The sequence below is a fragment of the Nannospalax galili genome, unplaced genomic scaffold, assembly GCF_000622305.1.
Source record: "Nannospalax galili isolate Female #2095 unplaced genomic scaffold, S.galili_v1.0 scaffold781, whole genome shotgun sequence".
Taxonomy (NCBI): Eukaryota; Metazoa; Chordata; class Mammalia; order Rodentia; family Spalacidae; genus Nannospalax; species Nannospalax galili.
This window is the reverse complement of record NW_008346898.1, coordinates 1,170,398-1,189,778: the sequence shown is the minus strand read 5'-3', so window position 1 is coordinate 1,189,778 and position 19,381 is coordinate 1,170,398. Positions and strand designations below refer to the sequence as shown.

The 19,381-nt window shown below is 45.4% G+C and overlaps 1 protein-coding gene across 1 annotated transcript in view; it reads left to right on the top strand.

Moving 5' to 3' along the window:
- The window catches only part of Prkca (protein kinase C alpha), a 478,497-nt gene that overhangs the window by 432,292 nt on the left and 26,824 nt on the right, over positions 1 to 19,381 (top strand). Inside the window, exon 14 of the mRNA XM_008843200.2 lies at positions 18,381 to 18,461. Coding sequence (XP_008841422.1) covers positions 18,381 to 18,461 — 81 coding nt within the window. The remainder of the gene's footprint in view (positions 1 to 18,380; positions 18,462 to 19,381) is intronic.

Below are 19,381 nucleotides of genomic sequence, written 5' to 3'. Positions count from 1 at the left end.
GGATTCAGTCTGGCACCTTACATATGTGATGTAAAATTCTAAAGGTTAGAGGTTCAATATCAGTCACCCTGGTTATAAAGTCAGATTTTTGTCAAAGCAATTGTTTCCGGGTGCTTTAGGAGAAACCATTTCTCGTTTTCCAGCTTCTAGAGGCTGTCTGGGTTCATTGGCTCTTAGTACCTTCCTCTGCCTTCCAGGCAACATGGCATCTTCTAATCTCTGTGACTTTTCTAACTCATCTTTCCACAACTCCTATAATTACTTTGTCTTCTCAAATAATCTAGGATCACCTCCACATCTCTAGATACCAACTTACATCTGCAGAGTCCTTACTGTGTAAAATTATATTCACAGGCTATAGGGACTAGAACCTGGGCATCTTTGGGGGAAGGAGACATTATTTAACTGGTTATACTCATTTTGAAGGCACTCTGTGTTGGATAATATCCCCTTTTTCCTCCACCAGACACTCCAAGTGTACCTTGGGAACTTTGAGCTGCTTCATACACCAAGAATAATGTACCCTCGCTGCGAATACCCTCATTTCTGAATCCTTTATTCTTCAGTTCTCAGACTAGCAACAGTAAAGGTGGTGACCAGTGTGTGTTATCTAATAAGCACCAGGCACTGTAGAACTTTTCCTTCCTTAGTCCTCAAGGTAAACCCCATGAGCTGACAGAGGCTGTAGTAATATGGCTAAGGCCACATTGCTAAGAAATGCTAGAATTAGGCTTCGTCCCCATGCTCGGGCTGTCTCTAGTCCTCTGCACCATTCAACCCAAACCTGAGCAGCTCATGTGTGAAGGCAGCATTTTTATTTGCTTCTTTGAGACATGGTCTTGCTTTGTAGTCCAGCATGGTGGTTAGCTTTGTCAGCTTGACAACAATCTGGAATCACCTAGAAAGAGAGACTTAGTGGGGACTTGTCTAGATGAGGTTGGCCTGTGGACACATCTCTGGGGGATTGCTTGATTATGTTAATTGATGTGGGAAGGCCCAGCCCACCGTGGGTAGCACCATTCCCTGGGACCTGGACTGTGTAAGAGAACAGAAAACAAGTTGAGTACTAGGTGTGTGCAGTCATTCCTTCTCGCTATGCTCTTGACTGTGGATGTGACTAGCTATTTCAAGTTCTCCCGCCTAGGCTTCCTCTCAGTGGTTGACTGTAATCTGGAACTGTGAACTAAAATAAACCCTTTCTCTCCTAAGTTGCTTTTTGTCAGGAGAGTTTATCACAGCAATTGGACAAGAAACTAGAATACCCAGGTTGGCCTCCTTCTTTAGCCCCCAAATACCTTGCCCAGCACTGGCTGACATTACACACTCTTACTGTGCCAAGTGTGGTACTTCTAGGGCTCTTTACCCTCCAGTGCTTTCACCTTAGAAAGGAGATGTTTCTGTAGCCAAGCAGTGGTCAAAGTGGTGGCAGCTTCCAGTTTACTCTCATTGAAAACAGGCAGTGTTCGTTGCCCTGGGAAATCCAGCCATACCACCATTGGGCTGTGTTACCATCTCTCCTCCTTAGCATCTAGGAATGCAACACACTTGGCCCTGAGAATGCAGTTTAGGGAAAGACCAGATAGGTTCAAGGTTTCAAAATTTTCTCAAAGGTTAACCTAATTCTATCCTCTGTGTAAATCTTCCTGTCAGGCAAAAGCAAAATAATTATCTTAGATGGCATTTCCCTAATATGCAAAGCAAAGGCTAAAATATTTATGACTATTTGTTCAAAACCCTTGAAATTGATTCATTACTGTAGCATCTCCCTAATAGGTGAAGAGAGGCTGAGACAAAAATTTCACTCACAGATAAGACTTGGGAGTGAACACCAGTGGCCACAGAAGGAACGCTAATCAGAAAATAATTCTGGAAGCTGACATGAGAATGAATTCTCTGGGGTCCGTAAGAGTCCTTGAGAAGACCGAACAAATGCCTTACATAGAGCTAACACCCCTCTGCAGGGTCATCTCAAGAGTGGGGTCTGGTTATAAGTTACATCTCCCACTAGCCTCCAAGTAGTTAGTGTTATAAGCGTGGATCACAGTCCAGGGGCCATTTACTGAGATTTCCAAGTTCTGTGTCACAGTACAAAGATTTAGACCAGGGACACATGGATATTGATAGAAATAGCGATAATTTTTAAAGAAAGAGAATGACACCCCCGAGAATGGAAGTCATTCAGAGAGTTGGGAAAGGTCTGAAGCTCAGGGCCCTGGACCATCCTTATGAGGTCCTTTACACAGTGCCCATCCTTTCTGGAATTTGGAGATTCCTGGGCTCCTTTCTCCCACAGATGCTATTATGTTATTTGTAGCCACTTGGAGGGGTTTCCAGTCCTCTCGTGCCATTGGTTTCTTTCCTCGGTCAGTCTTGATTCCTCTGGAACCTCTCTTTATGCTCTATTTTCCTACCTCACTAGTGGCCTCTCCTGTCCCTCTTGGAAGGAAGTGGCTGGCCAGTGTCCTCTATGTACCCTTGCTGCAGGGAATGGAAGCTTGTTGGTATTGTGCTATGCAAATGTATCCCAACAGCCTTGTATCCCTTATAGCACACACAGCACCTCCTCCATGACGTGTTGACTATGCTCTGTCCCAAGTCCCTTGGACACACCTTTGTCACAGGTATGGAAATTCTGTGACTTTCCAAGATCATACCGCTGGTATTTGGATTTAGATCTGAGAGCTTTTGACCCCAGAGCCCATACATTCCTCTCAAAGTATATTGTCTCCAGAGTCATGGGAGAAAAACCAACTTAAAATGAGCATTTGGGGGCTGGGAGATGGCTCAGTGTGTAAAGTACTTGGTACATAAGCATGAGGACCTAAATTTGCATCCCCAGCACCCACATAAGAACTGGGCACAGTGGCACACATCTATAACCCCAGCAGGTTGGGGGTGGTAGAGAAGCAGAGCCAGCTAGCCAGGCAGTATAGCCAAATCAGCAAAGTAGGGGTGGAAAGTGATAGAGAAAGACACTTGGTATCAACCTATGGCCTCTTCATAGGGAACACACACACACACACACACACACACACGCACACAAATAATAAATGCATTTTTAAAATGAACAGTCAGCTATAAACCATTCTTTCTTTAACATCTCCTAGGAAAAGCTGGACCTGCATCCCTCTGACTTGGAGTTAGGAGGCTGGGTCCTGGTCAGAGACAGCGACTACAGCTGTTGCAGCTGTTAATACTGAGCCAACCCCTTAGAGTCCTCAGGCAAACCAGCAACATCCCCTCTCATTCTCCACCATGTGGCCTTTATCAGAATATTCATCAAGTGCCTGCCAAATGCTAAGCATCATCCTGATCCTGGCGATGCTTTGCAGAAAGGGGAGCTTGGGGGACCTTATGGAAGCCCAGAGGCTGAGAAAGCAGGGACAGTAGCCCAGGAGAGAGGTGTGCTTCGAAACATGGACAGGGCCAGGTTCCTGTTGGCAGTGACAGATAGTACCTTTATCGTGGCTAAAGTCACTAAGGAAGAAACTTGCAGGCATAGGTTTTCCTACAGCCAGATGCGTGTGATCAAATGGGCAGAGTCCTGTGAGAGCCAGGGATTAGAGGAGTCCCTAGAGCAGAAGACCTGTCCCCAGTGCATGGCTTCTACATCTTAGCCCTGTGGGAGTAACAGTCCAGTGCACCTGTCCCAGCTGCCAGATAGCTGCATTTTTATGTAAAGCTGGCCTAAATTATTCTAGGAGGCCCTAAGACACAGTAAAAGATGTTTCTAGTGAGATTCAGCCTGCAGGCCTGCAACTGGGACCTCTCTTCTGGAAGGATCAGGGCCCTCTTTGGGTATAGCCACACATTAGGGGTGGGATGGGAAAACCAAGGATGTACACAGAGGTATAACAGGGATCTGTAGCTCGGACTCTAAGAAAAGCAGGCATTCATGAACTCAGAGGTGGCTGAGACCTCAGAGGACAAGAATGGGAGGACCAGAGACCCCCACCCCCCGCAGAAAGCAGTGTCACTAACAATGATGGAATCATCAATCAGGTGGGAACCTCTTTGTCTATAGGAAACAGCAAGGAGGAGAGCAGTGTCCCTCCCCCAAAACAGGCCGACTGATGGAAATAGCATTTCAGCTGCAGACCTGAGTGGATTCCAAGCCAAAGGGAGAATGCACAGGGGTGGGTGGGGGCTGGGGAGACTATGAATAGGCAAAAACCATACCTCATGAGGGAACAAATAGAGAGACATGAGGAAAAGCCCCTTCCCCTCAAGAACAAGAAGGTGATGGCCAGGCAAGGCCCAGGGTTGTAGGAAAGCTAGAATCTGGCCAGTTGGAGAAGCCACGCCTTTACAGTGGTGCCAGCTGGTTCCTGTGTGACTCAGATGTGGGATGTCCTTCCAGGGATCATGTTTGTCGTCAGTGTATGGAGAGGGGAAATGATGGGACCTTTAAGAGGTAGAACCTGATGCAAAAGAATTAAGTCATTGGAGGGTGCCACCCTTGAAGGTATTAAGAAGAAATTAATGTAGTCAATCCGTAAGATGGTAGTTGTTCCTAAGCGTGATGGTTAAAGGTTTATTTGGAAAGAGAGTCTCAGAGAGGGATTGCCTAAACCAAGATGGCCTGTGGGCATCTGTGGGGGACTGTCTTGATCACCTTAATTCATGTGGGAAGACCCAGCCTGATAGTGGGCGGCACCATTCACTAGTCTGGGAACCTGAACCATCTGAGAGTAGAGAAAGCCAGCTGAGCACTAAGCATGCGTGCGTTCAACTCCCTGTTTGACTGTGGATGTGACCAGCTGCTTCAAGTTCTTCCCTCAGCTTCCGCACAGTGATAGACTGTAACCTGGAATTGTCAGCTAAAATGAACCCTTTATCCCCTAAGTTGCTTTTTTGTTGGGATATTTTATCATAGCAACAAAAACAAAAGAGGATAAGAGAGTAGCTTGTAGAGACCCTGTCTCAAAAAAATAAAGTTGAGGGGCTGGAGAGATGACTCAGCAATTAAGCACACTGGCTGCTCTTGCAGAGGACCTGGGTTAGGTTCCCAGCACCCACAAAGCAACTAACAATCGCCTGTAGCTCCAGTTCCAGGGGATCTGATGCCCTCTTCTGACCTCTTTGAGCATTGCACGACACAGGTGCACTTACACACAAACAGGCAACACACTCATAAAATAGTGAAAACAGCCAGGCGTGGTGGCGCACACCTTTAACCCAGCACTGCATCAGCTTCCATTCCACTTCTCACAGTGCAGTCACTCCATCCTCTAGGATCCTCTCCTTCTCTCTACCCAGATGCCCTGCCCAGGCATCAGTACAACTGCCTGTTTCATTTCCTTCAAGCCTTTCCTTCTCATCTTGGGGCAGTCCTCTGTCTGGTGACCTGTTGTAAGCATGCAGACCCCCAGCTCCACCCAGCACCTGCCCTCATCCACGCTGATGGATTAGGCTGTCCTGGACATGGTGGCATTTGGTCTCCTTTTCACTGCTCCATCCTTTGTTCTGTTGTAAGCATGCAGACCCCCAGCTCCACCCAGCACCTGCCCTCATCCACACTGATGGATTAGGCTGTCCTCCTGGACATGGTGGCATTTGGTCTCCTTTTCACTGCTCCATCCTTTGTAAGATGGTGCCAGGCCTGGAGTGTGACTTGGGAGGAATGCCTTTGCACACTGCCTTCCTAGGCACAGCTAATCACAGTTGGACAGGTGACAGGTTCAGAACTGATGGAATCAGGAACTCTGGAGTCAGTTTACTAGAAGAGTCATCTCCAGCTGTCATAGGTTGGCTGTTGGTGAAAGACAAGGGCAGATGGTTCACATACCTCTCTCCATCCCCTCAAGAGGCCATTGAGCTGGGAATGTTTGAAGGCTGAATGGACATCATCAGCTTAGGTCCCCTGGACAGCCAGCTGCCCCCAGCCATTGGCACTCAGAGAGTGAAGCCAGGGCCTGGGGACAGGTCCATGGGGAGTTATAGACAATAAAAAGGGATTGAAAAACACAATGAGAAAATAGCTCCTGCAGTCTACTCAGACAGGCAGTCAGGCAGGAAATTGGCACTTGGTGAACAGAGAGAGGGGGGAAATGAGAGGAAAGCCGAGCTGCAGCCCAGTAAGGCCCCTCCAAGAGATGCCACTGGCCTGTAGGTAGGCCCCACACCCGGCCTACGAGGCGTGTGAAGAAAAGCACTTGATTAAAAAGAGAGAGAGAACCCAGTGCAACCCTCTTTCTATCAGAGGCCAATTTCCCTCTCCACAGGGTCACAGTCCAGAGACTCCATCACTGAAAAGAGAATGAAGCTGTGTTTTCCCTCAGAGAAACACTTAAAAGAGCTGAGACCGGCCTTTCCTTTAGAGTCTTCCTTAAATTGTATGATTCTCCTCAGAACCTTTCGATGAATTGTGTAGGTTATATGAGCTCGTATCTTTTATTGCCTGCCTCACTCTTTACCCGTCTCCTAATTCCCTGGCCTCAGAGCCTGTGGACTCTGGCAGCCATTGGTACTTTCTATGCTGGTATGGCCTGGAGGACGGCATGCCTTTCTCTTCATCCTCCCTTTCCAGGGGTCTTCTGAAGGAACCAGTCCTGAGAGATTCACTGCTACTTGGTGAATGCCTGCTGCATCCTAGACCAGGTCTAGCACACTAGTTTCTTGATTTGGTTTGATCTTAACACCAATCCTGTTTAGCACATACAGAAAGGAATATGCAAAGAAATTTGTTTGTTTTTCCCAAGACCCCAATGGAAGGTGCATCTGGGCTTTGACCCCAGGGCCAGGCAGCTTTTCGCCTGTAGAACCTATTTTTCTGGTAGGAAGAGACTGATGCTTCCAGCTCAGATGACACCCTGAGCACCCATCACACCCCCATAGGAGCCTGCAGGCTGTTCTCGTTTTTCAGAGCCTTGAGAATGCTCTGCTAAATGTTTCCTCCTGGTATTCTGGGGCCTACATGAATTGGCTCTTGATTTAGAGATTTATTTAAATCCCATGGAAATGGGCCAGGGATTTCTGAGCTTTATTCCACCTCTAACTATAAAATTGTCTGAGCAATGTCAGGTGGGAGGTGAGGATCTTGAGTCGATGACTAACATTTATTCACTTATAATCTGTTGTCTTTAATTCTTATAGCCGTCCACTAGCCCTCTGAGGCAGGTTGTCTTCATAATTCATATAGAAGGAAAAGAGACCCATAGAGGAGCTGGGACCTGCCTAAAGCTCACAGATAGCAAGAGGGACTTCTGGGTAGCTGGTGGCCCCCCTCAGTGAGCTGCTTCCTGTGCTTACCAAACACATCTCCAAATAACCTCTGGACTGTAAGACCTCCCAGCTGTAGAAAATCTCTTGTTGCAACTAAAAAGCTCTTAGAGATGTAGCTCTATCCTGTCTCTCCTTCCATTCCTTTACTACACAAGTAGTTACTTTGTCTTGGCGTACAGTTAACATTTTGAACAGCTCCCTGGGTTCAGCAGTGGAGGCCTGGGTTAGGTCCTGAAGGTGAGTGCTGAGTTGTGAGTTCCCAAAGACAAACACTGCTGGGGATGTGTTGGAGAACTTGTTGAGAGCCCAGAGGGCCCATGACAATGCATTTGATTCTAAAATGAATGATTTCTGCTCTGTGTAGCCCTGTGAGAGCTTAATATCCGCCCCTGAAGAAAGAATTGTTTAGCTTCAAGCTTTTTCTTCTTGTTTAATAAGCTCTGGTTATAGCTCTGCTCTTCTAAGAGCTTGGAGTGACAGCTGTAAAGTGGGGCTCATAATTTCTTCCTCAAAGTACAACTTCCCACATTGAGTTTTACTTGTAACAAGCTTGGCCTGTCGCAGAAGGCGCATTCCATAAATCCATGTCTGTTATTTGGCAACTGTTGCATTTTCTGGTCCTGTGTAGCCAACCTAAAATTTAATGGTGATGTTCCCACCTCTGTGCACATACATGGAGGCCAGAGGAGGACATCAAGTGTCCTATTACTGTCCATCCTGTGCCCTTGAAACAGGATCTCTCACCTGGAGCTAGACTGGTAACCAGGAAGCCACAGCAATCCTCTTGTCTTTGTCCCCCACTGTACTGGGTTACAGGCATGTAGTTTGGGTTTTTATATGGGTGCTGGCTTGAACTCGGGTCCTCAGGCTTGCACAGCAAGTCTCCTCACTGAGTCATCTCCCTAGCCAGAGAAGACATTTCCTATTCTCTTCAATCATAGATTAGAGGCATCATTTTTTTATCAATAGAAATATCATTTGGACCCTGTACTTTCAATTTCTGCAAAAGTCTTTATTCTTGTATAATGCGTTTCTTCCAAAGATTTCAGATATTACAGAGATTTCTCATATGATGTTCTAATATTATTGATCCTTCAGCTATTCATTTTACAAGTGTCTCCCCGAGTTAGATTCATTAACCCTAATTCCTAGCAGAGTACCTCACCCATGGACACGCGCCATCAGCCATAAGTTGTGGCAGTAAGAGAAAGGAGTGGGAGGGTATTGTAACACCCAGGAAGAGGGTAGAACCTATGATTTATTTTGCTCTCTAGTAAAAATCAAATTGCATAAAGGGGGATTTTTCTTAGCTGTTGTATTCCCTTCTGTGACCCATGCTCAGAGCAGTGTCTGACACAAAGTAAGTTAGCATTTGCTGAGGGACCGAATGAAAGGGTTAATATTGACTCAAATTTCCAGGTGGTGACAATCATTTCAGAGTGTTTAATGTGTATTTTCAGGATTACCTCCATACAGTAATGTTTCCTCTCTCCTTCCTTAAGCCAGGTCTACTTTATGGCCTTGAATAACTTTCACTCACCTGCCCTGTCTGGGCACAGGCTCTTACTTCTGATGTTAGATGGTGTGAGTTGCATGTATTCCTCTCACCTGCAGTAAGTGCATTTCAATATGCAAAGCGCCGTTTAATCCCTTACCACGTACTTGCCAAGTGGACACTGGAATTCCAATGTTGAAGCTGAGGAAATGGAAGCTCAGCGGGTCTAACCAGCTTGCCCAAGGGCACACAGCTCCTGGGTAGTGGAGCTAGTCTCCAGCACGTAGATTTGGAACCCCGTCACCCCAGTGTGTTTCCCATTGTGTGCTCTGGGCTTGGGAAGGTCATCAGAATGGAGTTTGGTTGGGAAATCTCACTCCTTCCCCACTGCAGTGCCTCCTTTTATCACTCTCTGGTCTCAGGCTTGGTGCTACAGATGGGGACAGTCTGGAGACCTGAGGCCTCTCCCTGACTTTGATGCATGATCAGCCTGGTAACCTTAAGCAAAGCACTTAGGCTTATGTTACTTTTCAGAACCCTGATGACAATTTTCTAAACTGTCTCAGCCCCTTCCCAGCAATCCCCTGCACATAAATCAGGTGGTTCTGTAAAATGGGCTAGATCCAATCTACTACTTTCTCCAACAAAGCTTTATCTACCCAGTTCTGAGTAAGTTCCCCATGCTGGGTGCAAGGGTGGGTCCTCGTGGTGGGTACAGCCCTTGTAGAGAAGAATCTGGGCTTGAGTAGGCTGAAACAGTCTGGGTGTATCATGTCAAGGGATCTGGGAGCTGCATGGTCCTGAAGCTGCAGGCTCCAGAGGACTGAGTAAAAGAGAAGTTGCTGAACTCAGGAGCCCAGCTGTCCAAACAGAACACTCAGAAAACTCTTCAGCAGGCCCATCTGCTTTCTTCCCCAATTCAGACAGTTCAGCCCAACATTTGATACTATACACAAAGCATTCCATTGATTCTGTGTTCTCTCCTTGAGAATTTATGGTGTTTTCCCAAACCACTATAACCTTTCCATCAAAATAAAATGTTAATATTTTTTGGAAAAAGGAGGAAATATCTTTTGTTTCTTTGAGAGTAGAAGGACTCAAACATATTTTATGCATACAGGCTAGTGTTTTCCAGTGGCAGCTTGTGCATGTATGTGTATGTGTGATCAAACCTTTCATCTATTAAAGAATGTACCCCACAGGGTTAAGTAGATATTATATATAAAAAGAATGGGGTTCAGTTCAAGCCCATGAAGCCAGAGTGCCACTGTCTTTCACAATCTATGGTATTACAGGCTCCATCAAGACAATGCTCTCATAGCAGAGTCCTGGGGCGTAGTAGAAGTGGAGGCATCCCAGATGTTTTGGCTCCTATGAAGTCTTTGAACCCATTTTCAGCAAGAACCATTTTTACCAGGCCAGCTCTTACCACAACTGCCTAGGAAACCATCCTATGCCAAGACATTCAATATAGAAAAATGGTCAAAAGTGAAGCCATCTGGGCAACCAAGGATCGGGTCCTGACCTTGCCAGTGACCAGCTGTGTAATGTTGAACAAGTACCCCTCTCTACCTCATTTCCTCTTCTTTGAAATGGGACTTACAAGGCCTAAATGAATTAACAGAGGTGAAGAGCCTGGCATGGTGACTGCCTGGCAGGTGAATGCCTGTGACGGTGATGTTTGTCACAGCTATTGTCGTTAGTAGCATCTAAAACCCTCCTACACTGTCTCCAAGCTCTCCCAGCTCTGAGCTGTCAGAAGTCAGATGGAATCGGAAGCCATATCCTCTTCTGGGAGGCCTTTGAGACACTGACCTTGGCAGAGAGGAGAGGGCTGGGTGGCCTTTGAGTGATGGTCTTCTAGTAACCCTCTTCCCTGATCCCTTTCATACGCTGGTTCCATGCCCAGTCTGGAAGAAAGCTTATTCATTACCTCACTTTTACAAGACAGGCAGCCGTTTGTAACATCCTGACATTCCCCCAAGCAATTGGCTCATATAAGTATAATCACAGTGAACATGGTGACAAATAGCAGTAAAACTAAGTGGCAGTGGCCCCAATGGGGGGTCTGTCTTTGGAGCCAAAGTTCAACCTCCCCTGTGCTGCAGGGAAACCCGCCAACCCTAGACCTTCTTGCCAAATCAGCCTCCTTTTGTAAGCTGCCCCATTATGGGGAGCCGGATTGCTATGGCAGCCCCTGGCCTGGGGCCTCAGCATATCAGGAAGCCCAGGCTTTCCTACAAGCCTCCCTTGGCCCACAAGTGCTAGAAGCACCTGCATTTGTCCCCATTGGGGAAGGGAAAGACCCAAGAGACTCTCATGCCTTTTCTGTGCTCTCTGTACCTGTCTTCAGCTCAAAGATGGCTCCCCAGGCTAATGAGAACCAGAGGACCTCAGTGGTTATAGGAATTGACTAACCCCAAAGGCCTGAACTAGCATTTCCTACATCCCCAAACTAACATAATGCAAGTCACAACTGCACTTAAGCAACCACATTTTTAACAGCTACAAAAGAAACAGGTGAAATTAATTTTAAGATATCTTATTTAACCCAGTATAAGAAAAATTGCTTCTGAGCTGTTTTCTATCTCCTTTTTTTGGTGTGAAGTCTTCAAAATCTTATATTTTATACCTAGAGGATTTCTCAGCTTAGACTAGCCACATCTCAAGTCCTTAGTAACCACTTATGGCTAAGGGCTATTGGACAGCGTAGCTATAGGCAGCTCCAGAAGGATAGTATATTTGGCATCCCAGATCTGTGAATCTAAACACTTGACTTCAAGAAGGACTTTTTAGCAACTGTTTTTCTTTTGCCCTGGGGTTCTAGTTAATTAGAGATATTTATTCATAGCATCTGATCACAGGAAAGACTGCTTCATTGTGGCAAGGAATTTGCCGTGGTGAAGTTGCATCCCATACCCTGGAACCGAGATGTGGTGTGCAGGCAGCGGGTGGTGACTATGAACTTCTCTGGGAAGGAGTGCTCAGGCTGCATTCTAAATGCCACCCTCTTATTACAGCCGATGGCACTCATAGTGACTGTAATCTCAGTCTAATGGCTGAGCAGGAGGCTCAATGGGGCTGACAATACAGTTGGTGGAGAAAAAGCCACTGGCACTTGACGCTGTGTTTTGTTCATCTTAGAAAAGGGAGAGGGTATTATCAGCGGGAGTCACAGGAGTCAAAGGTATAGAAACAGAAAGAGAAGAGGAAGCTGGAGCCATGTGAGAATTAGGGAGAAGAAAAACCTCTTCAGGCGGCTGTGACATTTAGGATTTACTGTAGCTTGTTCAGAAGAGACACCAGGCTTCCACACCCCCTTGACAGCATTCCAGAGTCAAACCTGATTTGGTACCATGCAAAAACAGGAGCCTGGCTGATAAGTCTGCTCATATATTTGTGGCATATAGAATCCAAAATACAGTATTGCCGTGCATGGTGACTCATGAGGGTAATCCCAGCATTCAGAAGACTGTGACATGGATGCCAGCCTGGGCTTGCATAATGAAGTCTAGGCCGGCCTAAGCTACATAGTAGTGAAACCCTGAAACAAAATAGAGTGTAGCTTCCAAGTTTATTTAGCCCCCACTACCCTCTCCCTGGGTTCAGTTTAGCTCCCTGGGACAAGCCCTCTGACACAGATTGCAGGAACTGCCTTTATATGGCAACAAGAACAGTTTATTTAATTGCTTTCAAAACATAGTTAACGACAGCTTCAACATCATTTGGAGAGACGACTTCAAAGCCTTTTACACTGATCTTCAATGCCCTTTGATTAATATTTTATCAAGCACAGTATAGATCTGTTTGAAAGCCATAAAATTCTCTTTAAAACAAATGCACCAGCACTCAGAAACCATTTATTGAGTGGATTTGCACGAATCTGTTAACTTCCTGAGCCTCAGTTTTCTCACCTATAAAATGGGAATAGTCGCTGGGCATACACCTTTAATCCCAGCACTCGAGAGGCAGAGGCAGGTGGATCTCTGTGAGTTTGAAGCCAGCCTGGTCTCCATAGTGAATCCAGAACAGCTGGGGCTACAGGGAGACCCTGTCACAAAAAGACCGAAAAAAACAAACGGGAATAGTCATCAATTCTGCATCATCAAGCATGAGAAGATGGGTGTAGAGCCTCTCACATGTAGTGGCTCAGCAAGTGGAATTTTACTCTCTGAAGAGGACTTTTATTGCTCTCTACTTTATCAAGACACGTTTTGTAGAAAAGATGAGAGTTTGCAATTTGTTATTAATGGAGTAACCAACAGTAGCCACAGCCCTCCCTGACATCACAGTGGCTCCCCCCACCCCCATGCACATCTGCTTACTGCTCAGTCTGCAGCAGGTCAGGCAACCCTCTTCCTCCTCCTTTCTGAATCATCTGGACTTTGTCAAATTGACACACCTGGGAGGAGGGACCCTCAGTTGAAGACTTTCCTCCATCAGATTGGCTTTTGTGGGGCATTCTCTTGATTGTTGATTGATGTAGGAGAACCCAGCCCACTGTGGATGGAACCATCCTGTTCTACTTACTTTGTATTGTTTTGGTAAAACACTGACCAAAAGCAACTTGAGGAGGAAAGGGTTTATTTAGCTTACAACACAGTCCATTATCAAGAGAAACTGAGGCAGGAACCTGGAGGCAGGAGCTAAAGCACAGAACATGGTGGAAGGCAGCTCACTGGCTTGCTCCTCTGCCCTATGCTCAGCCTGCTTTCTTATACAACACAGGATCACCTGCCCAGGGGTGGCACCACCCTTAGTGGGCCCAGCCCTCCCATATCACACAACCATAAAGAAAATGCCCCACAGACATGGCCACAGGCCAATCCAGTGGAGGAATTCCTCAGTTAAGGGTGCCTCTACCCAGGTTACGTCAACTTGACAGCTGAAGTCATCCAGCACACATCTTGGGCTGTATAATGAAGGCCAGCTAAGCATGAGCTTGGGAGCAAGCCAGTAAGCAGCAGTCCTCCATGATCGCTGCTTCAGTTCCTGCCTCCATTTCCTCCCTTGAGCTCCTGCCTTGGTTTCCCTTGATGATGGACTATAACTTGTAACCCAAAATAGTAAGCTCTTTCCTCCCGTAGCTGTTTTTGGTCAGTGTTTTAATCACAGCCACAGAATGCAAACTGGTTCAGTGAGCATCTGTAATCACAGTGGCAGGAGACAAATGGGCTTGTAACCTCCTCAACCAGGGAGTGAAATATCACTTCCTCTTATAATATTCCCCAGAAGTTTTTTTCTATTTAGAAGTTTTCTTTTTTAATCTCCAAACATCAAAGATATTCTTTTTATTTATTATTTTTATTTTATGTGTATGAGTGTTATGCCTGCATGTAACTAAGTGCACCCATGTCATGCAATGCCCACGGAGGACAGAAGAGGCGGTCGGATCCCTTCGAACTGGAGTTATGGACAGTTGTTAGCTTCCATGTGGGTGCTGGGATTCGAACCTGGGTCTTCTGCAAGAACAGTCAGTGTTCTTAACTGCTGAGCCATCTCTCCAGCCGCCACATCAAAGATATTCTAAGCAAAACATACATGATGGATTGTGAAGTCTGTTTGTATAAATTATAGCAGAGGATTAATATCCTTAAGATACAAGGAACTCTCACTAATCACTAAGAAAAGCTAGTGTCCATGTATCTTGTCTTTTCTGTATTTTACCCCAGCACTTCCCATGGCCTCCAAAAGAAGGAACAAATGACCTGTCAATCATGATAGAAAATTGAGCCAAGTTCATAGTCCAGGAGTTTGCTACAAAAGAAACACAGGTGTCTAATTCCCATGTGAATAAAATGCACATAACAAGACTATTGAACTATCACTTTCTGTCATCAAATTGGTACTTTTGGAAACAAAGGCAGTAAGCACTGTTGGTGACGATTCAAGGGCACAGACTCAGCTCCTTCACTGCCAATGGGAGTGTACAAGTGCTACCACTCAAGTAATCTGACAGCATGTTTTCCAAGCTTTACTGCCAAGGCAAAAACAACATTTTGACCCAACAATTCTACTCACAGTAATTTGTCCTGCCGAAATAATCAAAGGCTTCCAGAGATGCTTATAGTCTGTTATTAAATAAAGTATCCATAGACTAGCAGGTGGGTGTAATGCCATTTTTAACATTTCCTATTAATGTAATTTTATTGAGAATAACAACCATCATGGATAAACCAATAAAAAATAACTTACTGAACATCAGTATCCTACCTAAACTAAACATCACTACCACTCAAAAGGATGCTTACAGTTGTGTGTGCTAGCACATCCCTGTGAGCACTTTGGAGGCAGAGGGAGGAGGATCCTGAGTTCAAGACCACCCTGTGCTACATAGCAAAGCCTGCCTCAAAACCAAAACCAAACAAAAAACAAGTATACTTGTGAGATGGATAGCTTTAGTGTCAACTTGACACACCTGGGTTGAAGGAGCCTCAATGGGGAATTTCCTCTATTGGACTGGCCTGTGGCCATGTCTGAGGGGCATCTTCTTGATTAGTGATGTGGGAGGGCCCAGCCCACTGTGGGTGGTGCCACCCCTGGGAAGGTGGGTCTGTGCATAAGAAAGCAGGCTGACCAGGGGCCCAGAGAGCAAGCCAGTAAGCAGCGTTCCTCCATGGCCTGTGCTCCAGATCCTGCCTCCAGGTTCCTACCCTGTGTTCCTATCTTGGGCTCCCTGATGAACTGTGACCTGGGATATGTAAGCTAAATAAACCTTTTCCTCCCCAAGTTGGTATTGGTCAGAGTATTTTGTCACAGCAATGAAGAAACAGACTAAGACAACTTGAAGTGTGAATTAATTTAAGCCTAATCAAATGCCCCTTTTCTAGGTGAGTTAGTAAGTTGTGCGATCATCCAGAGAAAGCTGGGTGAGCCCTGCTGTCCTGCCACTTCTTTTTCCTCATTTAAGTCTCCTGTCTTCTGGGGTACAAGCCTACAAATATGCACTGTAGTTGTACACGCTCCAGCTTTAACCACGCCCATTTGTGCTTTCTGACCTCTCTTCCAGTTCCTACAAAATCTTCCTCACTGTCCTGTGCCACTTCCTTTTAACGTCTAGATCCCACGCACCTTGGAAAAATATGGAGAGTTTTTATATGACAATAACTATTAATATTTCTAAGTGGTGAGCCTTTCAGCATCTTTATTATTTAGCATCTTTTTTCCCCTTCTGATTTTCTTTAATGCATATGCATGGCTCATGGAAGTAAAAAGATAAAATAAGATTATTACATTGATAACATTTATTTTGTGTGTAAGTGTGCATATGAGCATGCCACAGGGTGTGTGTGGCAGTCAGAGGACAATTTGAGGGTGGTGTTTCTCTTCTCCCACCATGTGTGTCCCAGGGATCAAACTCAGGTAGGTTATCAGTCTTGACCACAAACACCTTTACCTACCCTGTGATTGTTTTTTAATTGTATTTTTTTATTTTCAAGAACAGCCAGTGCTCTAACCACTGAGTAATCTCTCCAGCACCCCTGTGATAATGTTTTTAAAAGAACAGTTTTACCTAGGGTGGAAAACATGAAACAGGCATCAGGTATGGTTACAAATTCAGTTTAACCCTTTGAGACGGGCAATTTTCCATTGTATCAAAGGTTATAAAAATACACAACTCCCTTTGTTCTACCAATTTCCTGTCTAGGAGTTGGAAAGATGTGTATCATTACCAACCAATAGATTAGAAACTTCAGTTTTGGTTCTGTGTATGCTTATGTTCTAAGTTTGCAGCCGAGAACAAGTGTAGTATCAGAAATTAAGGATTCCTTCTAGTTTCCAATAGGCATCATATGGTATCCTTCTCATGGAATGAGGGGCACAGCTGTCACAGACCCCAACAGGTGCCTTTGTCAGACCTGAGTTGAAGCAAACCAAAAGGACTTCTGTGTCTCATTCCATGTGGAGGAATATTGGTACTGAGTTAAGAAATGGGAGTGAGAAGACACACACAGTTTTCTTATTAATTTAACTAGATACTCTGGGCCATTGGAAAAAGTCCTCAGCTGGGGCTGGGGCTGGGGCTGGGGCTGGGGCAGTGGCTCAGTCAGTAGTGTGGTGATGAATGAGCCTGAGAACCTTAGATCAGATGCCCAGCACCCACTTAAAAGCTGGGTATGGCAACATGTATCTAGGGGTTGGGGGCTGGAGGGGCAGAGACAGGTGGATCCTTGGAGCTCAGTGACTAGCCAGCCTAGCTCAATCAGTGAACTCCAGGTTCAATAAGGGACCCGGTCTCAAAAAACAGGGTGAAGAGCAATAGAGGAAAACACTGGGTATCACCGTCTGGCTTTACCCTGAATTGTGGAACCAGGTCTGCAGGTCTGGGTATTACATGCTGCACACCACCTAGCAGAGGCGATGAAGCCCATGTTTTGATCAGTCATGCCACTTAGAAATTCAAATCCACAGTACAGCCTTGCACAATTTATTTTTTATTTTATGAGTGTTTTACCTGCATGTATGTACATGTACCACATGTGTGAAACACCTACCAGAAGAGGGCATCAGATCCTCTGGAACTAGAGTTATGGATGGTTGTTAGCCTCCATGTGGGTGCTAGGAACTGAACCCAGGGCCTCTGCAAGAGCAGCCACTGCTCTAACCATGGAGCCATCTCTAGCTCCTACTGAAGCATTTTTAAAGAAAGTTAGGACAGCATGTCATTTCACCTCTAAATACTTCATCTCTCCTACATTGATATTGTCCATCCCTGAGTGAAAAGGACATTTTTTAACTAGTCACCACACCGTGACACCACCTAATAAAATGAACAATAATCCCTTAGTGTCATCTGATATACAGACTGTTAACTTTTCCTAATTGTCTTGAGATTTCTTTTTTTCAGTTGTTGATTTGAGTCAAGCAGGGTCCAAATAATGCATTTTGTTGCTTTTTCGAGACATTTAAAAACTTCAGCTATTTAGTGAACTAGATGTATTATCACTGTGCCTCTGTGAGCAACCTGAGAACTGGGATTTCCGCTTTAGTCATCCCCCTTAGTCTTCTCCATACCACATCATCCTTATTTTTCTTTTTTTTAAATTTTACTAATTTTTATTTTATGTGTATATGTGTATTGCCTGCATGTAGGTAAGTGCATCCATGTTGTGCAATGCCATGGAGGTCAGAAGAGGCTCTCGGATCCCCTGGGACTGGAGTTATAAACAATTGTTAGCTGCCTTGTGGGTGCTGGGATTTGAACCCGGGTCTTCTGCAAGAACAACCAGTGTTCTTAACCGCAAAGCCACCTCTCCAGCCCCAACATCATCCTTTTCATAAAATTCAGTTACACAGTTTTATCACCTTAGGTTTCAGATCCCAGCTTGCAATCAACCTCTTGTTTTGCACACAGTAAATCTGACTCAGTATCCAAGTATTTTTCACCAATAAGGGTAACTGGAGCTGCCTTCAGTCAGTGGGGTCACATCTCCAAGGAAGAGTCTGGAAACAAGATGTGGACAATGTGTTGCCTAATGGCAGTTCTCAGTCTACCCCATTTGAAGGGTCCTTCCTTTTCCCTCATGTAGAAATAAGAGACAGAACTTACTACTGCCTTGTTGGCAAGAATGTTTACATGCCTGCCTGCCTGACTTAGCTCTTCAGATAGGAGCCATTTGATTGACCACTCCATATAATTGATGTGTTTGTTTTCATGCAGATCATCGCTTACCAGCCGTATGGAAAATCTGTGGACTGGTGGGCGTACGGCGTGCTATTGTATGAAATGCTAGCAGGACAGGTAACATTTCACTGTATTTCCATGCTTGTTTGTTGCTGTCCCATGTGGTGACTTCTGCTGTGCACAGGGAGTAACGACAGGCCCTGGCAATGCCAGTGTGGTGTGGTCGATGTTGGTCTAGCTCCCTGACCCAAGGAGTATATGCTTTTCAGCATGTTTAGAAATTATTGCTAGTCCTAAAAACTCCAAATGGAAAGTAGCAGCCCAGAATATAGACACGGTAGCTGTCACATTGCGTCCCCTGCACACTAATGACCATAGTGGCCGGTGTAAGTTTTCAGAGCCTCAAAACTTGTTCCTGAAAGTTCCCTGCAAGTTTTCCAGCAAAGATCACCTCAGTTACTGCCTACAATCATAACTTATTTGTTTCTTTTTTGGGGGGTTTTGGGACAGGGTCTCACTATGGCTGCCCTGAAACTTGCCCTGTAGACTAGGCTGGCCTCAAACTCACAGAGGTCCTCCTGCCTCTGCCTCCTGAGTCCTGGGATTAAAGGTATATGTATAATAATAAAGGTGTGTATAATTGCAATTATAACTTATTATTTAAGGAAGAAAATGGTTAAACTCATTAACAGCCCCTTCTCATCCCTTCCTATCTCACGCTTGACAATTCAGTTTCATTTTCAAAAAAGTCCAGCAAGGCTGAACGTCTAGTTAGGAAAAGGCAAATTAGGTTTCACTTAGAATGTGACTTTTATCAGAGAACCAAGTGCAGCATTGCCTAGTGTGGCACCTCCAAATGTAATGGCTTTGACACCTGTGCCATTGGAGTAAGTTCTGACTGCTCTAATAAACAGCCTCCAGTTCTCAGTGGCTCAACACAAGGCTTGTTTCACACTTTCCACATGGTCCTTGCATGGGAGGTGGCAAATGGGGAGGGTGTGTCCAACCCAGTCTTCCAGGGTTTCCAGGACAGCTTC